At 40.6% G+C, this 9,553-nt stretch overlaps 1 protein-coding gene across 1 annotated transcript in view; it reads left to right on the plus strand.

The window, feature by feature from the left end:
* The window catches only part of LOC104508605 (hemicentin-1-like), a gene marked incomplete at both ends in the record, with an annotated part of 33,262 nt that overhangs the window by 8,362 nt on the left and 15,347 nt on the right, over positions 1-9,553 (plus strand). Inside the window, 11 exons of the mRNA XM_010150292.1 lie at positions 2,256-2,417; positions 3,618-3,731; positions 3,864-4,066; positions 4,289-4,370; positions 4,497-4,628; positions 4,853-5,002; positions 6,230-6,389; positions 6,989-7,113; positions 8,522-8,705; positions 8,872-8,969; positions 9,287-9,445. Coding sequence (XP_010148594.1) covers positions 2,256-2,417; positions 3,618-3,731; positions 3,864-4,066; positions 4,289-4,370; positions 4,497-4,628; positions 4,853-5,002; positions 6,230-6,389; positions 6,989-7,113; positions 8,522-8,705; positions 8,872-8,969; positions 9,287-9,445 — 1,569 coding nt within the window. The remainder of the gene's footprint in view (positions 1-2,255; positions 2,418-3,617; positions 3,732-3,863; positions 4,067-4,288; positions 4,371-4,496; positions 4,629-4,852; positions 5,003-6,229; positions 6,390-6,988; positions 7,114-8,521; positions 8,706-8,871; positions 8,970-9,286; positions 9,446-9,553) is intronic.

The following is a 9,553-nucleotide window of genomic DNA, read 5'->3' on the forward strand; positions in this document are numbered from 1 at the left end:
CTGGGAAATACTGACAGCTACATCTTTATCTGTTCTCACAGTACAATTTGGGGACTTATATCAGTCTTCAACATATGATCAGGATCCTTTTTCACCTCCTTGTCAGCTGGCTAATTTTCTGTATTACATACTAGATAGAAGTCCTGTCTTCTCTCTCTCTCCCTCTCTCTCGATAAATGTAGTACCAATATCCAAGGAATTTGATGATTCAGGTTATTACATACTTACAAAAGAAATAAATTTTGGTCTCATTCACGTATGCAGCAAAATTACATACTAAATGAAACAAATACGTAGGGCTTTTTTCTACTCAGTAATACAATTAGAAGTAGTGGTTTTATGGGAAGAAGTTGCCCTGGAGTCATTCTCTGAGAAGTTACTTTCTTTCAGTGGAGTCTCTCCAGATTTCCTGATGTTTGAATTTTGGTTTTAAATTAAAATACTTTGCTTTTCTTGACATTTGTGTTTTAATTTAAACTTTTTGTCTTTGAAGTATTTGTTTATAATGACCATACTCTAATACTATTATTTTAAAAGAAATACTTGCATGAAGCCTCAGTTTACCAGTTTAGGTCTATTAATCTCTGAAAGCATTTTCATTTGAAAAATTAGACTGTAGCTGTTCAGGAAAGGACCACCCAGGGTGAGGCACTAATGAAATTGTGTTATCACTAAGCAATATGATCTTTGTTTTGTCACTGTCAAAGAAAAGTTATTTTCCAGCATTTTTGTATATTTCTAATGTAGCTGCTTTCATAAATTTAAACAAAAAAATTAAACAAGATGCTCTTTAATAAGTTGAAAACTTCACTTCTTATCTCACAGGTAAGTAATAAAACTAAAATAAAACCTTCTAAAACATTGAAAATAGGCATCCAGTTTTAAAATCCCAACCTTGAACCTTAATATGTAATAAAGAGGTAATTTTCACACTGAATACTAAAATCGAGCCCCTTCTTACATATGTGTGCAGACTATATGTGGTACGTTTGTGAGTGGTTTGCACACCCTGGGAAGGCTGCAGAATTAGAAATGTACCATCTGTAGTTTAAGCAAAATTCATCAAAAGATAGGTCAGGTTTGGCCCTGTCTATTTAACTGCCCACTGCCTTGCACTGCCAATAGTCACACGTGTGGGAAAGTAACTGTAAAACTAAATAAATATAAATAACGATAAAATGTCATCAGATCAGAATTCGTTTATTCTCATGAACCATTTTATGCTCATTATCAGGAAATAACCTAGAGTTATTCCAAGTTGAAAAATATGGGCTGAATTCACCCATTTACATTGACCTATCTTGTTTCTGCGGTGCCACAGAGGAGCAATAAACTTGGCTTAATGACTGCTTAGTGTCATTCAAGTGACAGAAAGCAGCTGGAGTATTTCTGGTGGATACGGTCCAAAATACTTTAACATTTCTGTCTTTGATGAAGAGGATTCCATGTGTTCTTTGGAATGAGTTTTCCACCTAATAGAGCCAAGAACATGCTTTTGCTTTCCTCTTAAGCATTTTATATATCCACACTGCAAAAGCATGGAAACTAAAACTTGGGGGTTCATTAAAAGCAAGAGATTTACAGTTATTTAATTTTAAATAGTTCTTGTAGAAAGGTCAAATGTCAAAAGGTTCTTGTATTTTAAAATACTGCAACTTGTAAGCTTAAAAATGCACCCCGCAGGGCAAAGCTTGCATACCAGAAGTTCAAGTTGCTTAGCTCACTGTTAAACAACAGGTTTGTCTGGTTAACAAAAGGAACTCTGAACTGCATCGGAAGGGGTAATTTTTGTGTCTCTATAATAAGAAAATGGCCTGTTTCAGAAAGAATAGGAGCAATACAGTATCAGGATGAAATGATACTTAGGCATCCTACATATCCCGACAAGGTAAATTTATCTGTCCTGCCTTACGTAGCTCATGTCCTACGAGTGCAGCTGATACTGCCATCCTCAGGACCTGCAGGATCTCTTGTAGGCTGATTAGCCTTCCCAAATCCCAGGCATAGAAGGACTGCAGATGAAATAATTGACATCTGTGTGAATTATAGGAACAGGAAGGACCACTAGATTGGCTTCAGTCATATTTCCAGATACATCCAAAAAGCAGCAGGCCTATTCCCAGGATGCGAACGATGGTTGCAATTGACCCTTTGGCAAAGCTCATGAATTCAGCTTTATTTTAGTTCAACGGGATCTTATGGAATATTGCTTGCTGGTGCTACGATAGATACTATTAATGTATTTCTCTCCACAGTTCCTCCAACTGTTGTTGGTACTAATCCTGAGAATTTGACTGTGGTGGTGAATAATTTCATCTCTCTGACTTGCGAGGTCACTGGCTTTCCGCCTCCTGATCTCAGCTGGCTCAAGAATGGAAAACCTATCAGTTTGAATACCAACACTTTTATTGTACCTGGTGAGGAATTTCAGCTATTTCTACAGCCTTCAGATCCAATTTCTGTTTTCTATTGATAAGGACGATGGCCATTATTTATGGAGCCAGTATATTATTAGTTTTGCCCCAGTGAGTCGACAAGACACTTGGCCTACTGTGTTTAATAATTTTTTGGCTATTGGGTGGGTTCACTTTTAAAGAAAACTGGCTGAGTCTGAAAGCACTGAAATAAACTGCGTGGAAAAGACTAAGAAGGCAAGTCACATAACAGATGTGCTCTGATACAGTTCTTTAGTTGAGTCACTTTGATGCACCATTCAAAGAAATGATCAGAAATTGTCATGGAGGCTAATATAAATTCTGCTGGCTTTGATGACAAAAATAAAAACCTTCCCTGACTTCAGTGAGAAGCTGGATTGACCCTGCTAAAGAAATCCCTGTATTCTGAAGTCTCCTCAACCATTCCAAGCTCCTCACTAAGTAAGGTCCCTGAGCATCTCTGTCATTTCTGCTCCTGCTGCTTATCCTCAGCCCAGGGTACCAAGATCACTTGCTGTGTTGCTCAGTCCTGTCTTGCCAGTATAATGTGGCTGGGGGCTGTGTTACAGCACAGACGAAGGCACAGGCGTGAAAGCTGCTTAGCGGCAGGAGAGGCATCTGTCCAGGTTAGTAACGTAGGCACAGGCAGTAAGTAGCTGGGTGGAGACAGGTGGAACTGGGGAATAAAGCATGGGATAGTGACAGAGTTAAGTGGAGAGGGCATAGCTGTGTTAGGGCACAGCAGTTAGCAGCTACAAAAGAAATAGGTCTAACAGGTTGCCCAGAGAAGCTGTGGATGCCCCATCCCTGGAAGTGTTCAAGGCCAGGCTGGATGAGGCTTTGAGCAACCTGGTCTAGTGGAAGGTGTCCCTGCCCATGGCAGGGGGGTTGGAACCAGATGGTCTTTCAGGTCCTTTCCAACCCAAACCATTCTGTGATTCTATGTAAAGGAGTATTTGTGGCCCAAACTTATAATTAACAGCACTAATTAAATTTACCCTAAGATTTTTAGTTCTCTTGGCTGGTTGTTTTTTCAAAAAGCAATGGCAAGGCAGTGTTATTTTGAATACGAGGTTAATTTAGTGTCTCTGCTCAGTCTGTTGGACCTGCAATTTTAAAATAGCATTTCAGATTGATACAATCACCTCAGAATAAATCTCAAGCCTTCTCTCTCTACTTCAGGTGCTCGGACTCTGCAGATCCCCCGAGCCAAACTACCAGATGATGGTGAATATACTTGTATTGCCAGAAACCAAGCTGGGGAAAGTCAGAAGAAGAGTTTTCTAACTGTCCTTGGTTTGTTTTTCATAATTTTCTGAAACAACATGTGTTGCTTTGAAAATGCAGCATTTCATGTTTATTTTTATTAGGGTGTTTTCTGCCCTCTCACAAAACAAAGGCAGAAATAACTCTGAGCTTCTTCCACAGTGCCCCCAAGCATCAAAGACCACAGTGGAAGTTCACTGACAGTGCTGAACGTGAGAGTGGGCACCCCAGTGATCTTAGAGTGCGAATCCAACGCTATTCCACCACCAGTCATCACCTGGTACAAGAACAGGCGCATAATTTCAGAGTCTGCAAATGTGGAGATCTTGGCAGAAGGGCAAACGTTACGAATCAAGGGTGCAGAGGTAGGGCAGGCATGTGAGATGCTGCCTCTGCTACTGCTAAGCAATTTTTTTCTCTCTATGGGTGTATTCTGTTAGCTGTAGCTAACAGCTGTATTTGCTAGAGGCCTTTCATTCTGTGAAAAGGACCTTGAGTTTGCAGAGGAAAAGGCTGTGAATATCTCTCGAGTGCAGCATTAAAATAAGACTTTGTAATTAGTTTATTGTAATTTATTTTTATTTTAGGTTTCTGACACGGGCCAATATGTCTGCAAAGCCATAAACATTGCAGGGCGAGATGATAAAAATTTCCATCTTAATGTTTATGGTGAGCATACTCTGCATATATTATCTGCAGTAGTTATTATAATGCCATGGAGGTAGACAATTCAGAATCAGTTTACAAAAATATTTGGTAACAAAACCATTCTTATTGCTTCTATTCAATTTATAGTGCCACCACATATAGAAGGCCCCGAACAAGAGTCGGTCAATGAAACTATCAGTAATCCTGTTACCTTTGTGTGTGACGCTACTGGAATTCCTCCACCAACATTAGTGTGGCTTAAAAATGGAAAACCAATAGGTAACCTTCCCTCACGCTCTTTTCCGCTCTTTTTTTCCCCCTTTGGGGCACCACCCTGCTATTGGCTGTCAAATTTTTGTTTCTTCTTCATCTGTCTCTAGACAGACTTATGTTAATTGATTGGAATCCTTGTTTTGTTTTGAAATTTTCATGAGAAGCATTCTTGAAATGCGTTTGCTCTCTCTGGCCTGGTTTGGAATGACTGTGTTTTTACATATTTTCAGAAAACTCCGGTTCTCTTGAAATTCATATTTTATCTGGTGGAAGCAAGCTTCAGATTGCTCGCTCTCAGCTTCTAGATAGTGGGACCTACACCTGTATTGCCTCAAATACAGAGGGAAAAGCCCAGAAAAGTTATGTGCTTTCTATCCAAGGTAAGGCATGAGAGTGCAGTGAGCAGAACTGCTTAATAATGGGTTGAATATGATGCTGTGTCTGTTCTAGACACACTCAGATAACATAAACACGTAGAAAAGTGGAGAATTCAGACCGTTAGTTCTGTCATCTGTGAAAAATGGTTAGAGGATTTTTCCATTAGGCAGAAATTTGCATGAAAAAGAATATCCTTAATCTCTGATCATCGGAGAACTTGAAAGCAAACGGGAAGGCTGTGTGTGTTTGCTGCTGATCACATCCTTCCTCCTGCGGAACACTTCAGCTATGTTGGTCGAGCGTGGAGCATCACACATACGGGGTTTCGGCAGCGGTGTACCTGTTGCTGTTTTCATCATAGCACGTAGAGGGAGATAGCAAAGAAATACTGGCAGAAATGAAATTATGAAATTCCCCCCGTCCTGCCCAAATAAGAAACACTCATTTGTCATGGGCTTGTTTCCTGCCTCTCTGCACATCACCCTTACACTGTATCCACCTTTGTTTTCCTCTGTTCCGAGTGACTCATGCCCATTAACTGCACTGGTTCCCTCCCGTGTCCCCTAAGGTGCTCGCGTTCCAGATCTCCAGCTTTCTGCCATGCTGCCTTCCCATGCTGGCACTTACTGCTTAAGTTACTGTCACAGCATGAGCTGTGACGTCAAATGTGAAATTGCTTGAAGTGCTCAAAACTTAGTAGTGGAACTGACAGCTGTGACTTAATGGGTAGCATGAGTGTCATCCTTGTTCTTCAGGAGAACAGGCCAGAAAAGGCTGCTGGGGAGGACAGAGTAAGCGTGCGGCTGTTAACAGGAATATGCTGGCCTGGGTGCACTACAGCATTTGACTGTGCACTGAGCACATGCTCGAGAGTGAAAGAGGCTTTAATTGTTATTGTGCACTGTGATGCTTAATGAAATGGGCCTTTGTCGTAATATTACTGCACATTGTTTGAGCAGATAACTGTAGATGTTAAATATGATGGCAAAGGTACTTGTGTTCTAAAATTTTGTAAATTAGCTGTTTTAAGGAATACTTAAAGCGGCTTTGAATTTATCTTTGCAGAATCCCATCTAGAAACAAAATAATCATGTACTCTGTAAACTAAGTTTGAATGGACATACTACAATAAACCCTAGTGCTCACGAGCTACTGCAGTGTAACTTCTCGTAGTTGAGATTCTGCCTCTTGCTGATGCATCTTCTCTTCCTTCCGTCACGCATGTCCAGTTCCTCCTAGTATTGTTGGCTCTGAAATGCCTAGTGAGGTCAGCGTCCTCCTGGGAGAAAGCATCCAGCTCGTCTGCAATGCCAATGGAGTGCCCACGCCTGTTATGCAGTGGCTTAGAGATGGAAAAACAGTTGCCAGTGACGATTTGCAAAGAACAAGGCAAGCAAAAATAAGCAGACACTGCATACTCTTCTTGCATAATTTTAAGCCTCAGAGGGCCCTAACAAGGGAGCATAAGAGAGCCCTAAGGGAGGGAGTGTGCGGAGGGCCTGAGTCTTAACTTAGCCAGGTTAAGAACATCATCTCCCTCTTTAGCATCTATAAATCTAGTATACTTTGTTACTTCAACTTCCACCCCCCCAGAGATAAGTGTATGATATCTATGTCTTTCTCAGTTAATAAGTTCCATTAATGTTTATCAGGTTCATTAAAGTTTATTAAGGCAAATAAGTTCCATTGAATTCCTTTGGAGGGGAAAAATCTGAGACATGGAAACATTTTACTCTTGACACTTTGCATTACGGGTTCTCCAAAAGCCTGGTTGGAATTGAATCCTAATACAAGGTAAACCAGGACATCTCTAGGGAAAACTTCCCAGCCTATCTCTAATGATAATATTTTGCAAGAAACAATGGTTCTGTAGATGAATTCCTGGGAGGATAGAGGGAGTTGTTTTAAATGTACCAAACTGACTGTTTATTTGCCAGGTCACAGGAGTACATAAACAAACTCGCTGTGTTTTATGACCTTCCTTGCAGAGTAACTCCAGATGGCAGCACATTAAACATTTTCAGAGCTCTCAGTTCTGATACAGGAAAATACACTTGTGTGGCTACTAATCCTGCAGGAGAGGAAGACCGAATTTTCAACTTGAATGTATATGGTGAGTTTTCACAGATGTGAAACTGAAATCTGGTCCATAAGCCCATCTTTGTAAGCCCTCCCAAGAGGGCCAGGAAATGAGTGCCTGGCTTCAGGGTAATACTGTGTGCGTGTGTTTCCAATTTCATGTACTGTAGATATCGCGGTATATTACGCAGGAAGTTTCCATCAGTGATGAAACGGATGAAATTGGGATAAACAGAAATTAATTCCTTTTGTGGATTTCATAATAGAGGAATTCTGCTTGTGATGATTTTTTCTTGCAGAGAAAGATACGCTTGGGGCTGATTTACTACGATACTGTTTTTTTGTTGTATTAATTTATCTTCCCTAATTCCAATCAAAGTACGTCAGCTAAAACCAGGGTAGTATGGTAGGGAAATAAGAGTTAAAGGTCCCTAGAGTTTAAAAGACACATGGTAGAGTTTGGGATGAAATTATTCTCCGGTACAGTTTGACGTACAGAAGATAGTGAGCGTAACTCTTCTTTAGCAGTGTGGAGAGCGGACGTTCTAGTTTTTGAAGAGTGTGTTCATGCAGTGCAGTGCCCAGTGTGCAAGAGTGACGAGTTCCGCAGAGGCAGCGTTTCACAGTGGTGTGTCTGTCCCAGCTGCACAGAGACTCAGAATCCATTGGAATATGATCATGAGCAGCATAACGAGAGATCACCTTTCATATAAACAATAACATAGTGAATGACCACATCAGATCTTTTTGGGACAGAATAGCACTACACAAGAGTGGAGACGTTTTTGGTCAATTTGTGTGGGTTGAGGTTCAAGCAGTAACCAACTTACCTACACAACAATTGTGGTGTGTGATGAGACCTTAAGTCAGCCACATAAAACCAAGACACTAACATATAAAACCAAAAAGCAGTTCTGTTAGAATGATCAGCCACAACACTTAAACAGGCATTTTGAAATTGAGTGTATTTAATAATTAAGTCAGCATATACACCTGGAGGTTAATTAACTTTCCTCTTACATGATTCCAGCTTTCACTTTCTTTAGTATTTATTTAAGTAGGTAGGTTTCAGTGGCAGCAAAGTCCCATCTGGCCCTTAAGTGCTTCAGCTTGACCCCTCTAAGGCTTGACCACTTGCTCCTTCCTGCACTGTCATTCTCTCCCCATGAGCCTCAGTCTCTGAGCTCCCTCATTGGCCACAGCCTGACAAATCAGAGATCATTCTGCTACCATTCTAAAGTCCATCTGATTTTTAAATATCTAAATGGATATTTATTAATGCTCAATATTATTGTTAGAGGATTTACTGTTCAAAATAAATGGGAAACTTCTCATGGAATTGCTGACGGAGTGTGAGGTGCAGGATTTCCTGCAAGGTAACACATGGAATGATTGCAAGAGCCAGTTTTAATATCTTCCTTTTCAACATGTACAAAATGTAGTTCCTCCAACTATAACCGACAGTAAAGATGAACCAGAGGACCTGACTGCACTTGTGGAAACCTCCCTAAACATTGAATGTACCGCTACGGGAACCCCTCCACCACAGATAAACTGGCTAAAGAACGGCCTTCCTCTCTCTGTCTCCTCCCAGATCAGGTTGCTGTCTGCTGGGCACATTCTCAGGTTGGTTTTCATCTGTTTTAACTAGCTGAGTTTTCTGTTCTCTTTTGCTATAGCAGCATAATCCTGCGAGTATTTTTGTAAGCAAGAAAAATATATGATCCAAAGCATGCCATAATAAGGGTAATGCATTCCATTTACAGCTTGCTTAAAATGATTCTCTCTTTAGACTTGCCCGAGTGCAGATATCTGATACTGGTGTGTACACTTGTGTAGCATCTAACAGGGCCGGAGTGGACAACAAACAGTACAACCTTCGAGTTTTTGGTAAGTTTCTCGGAAACGCTGTATGTAAAGAATCTTAATTTCTTAAACCTAGTAATCATTAGGGAAATATGAATGTTTCAATGTAGGGGTTTTTAGTGAAAGTGTTTTAACCCTAGAAGAGTCTTTACTTGACTTGGCACCCGCAATGCATCTCAGATTTTTTAGAAAGAATAATAGTATATCATTTCTAAGTGAATTTTAACGCACGTGCTAAACATGAAAAGTGAGGAAATTTGAAAGGGTAGCTGCATTCAAACTTCCTTCTATTCAGAATTAATATGTGGCTCTGTATGAATCAGATCTTTGTTTCTCGGCAGTACCACCCAGCTTGGATAACGCAGGAGGAACGGAGGATCTGACTGTAGTAAAAGGCAGTTCAGCTTTGATGAAGTGTCTTACTGATGGCACTCCTGCCCCCACCATGTCCTGGTTTAAAAATGGACATCGTTTGAGCCTCGGACCTCACCTGACATCAAGTAACCAAGGAATGGTCCTTCATTTCGTAACAGCAGAGACTGGTGACACAGGCAAATATACTTGTGTTGCATCCAGCGAAGCTGGAGATGCCAGCAAGCACTTTTCCC

The sequence above is a fragment of the Eurypyga helias genome, unplaced genomic scaffold (assembly GCF_000690775.1).
Source record: "Eurypyga helias isolate BGI_N326 unplaced genomic scaffold, ASM69077v1 scaffold27074, whole genome shotgun sequence".
Classification (NCBI taxonomy): Eukaryota; Metazoa; Chordata; class Aves; order Eurypygiformes; family Eurypygidae; genus Eurypyga; species Eurypyga helias.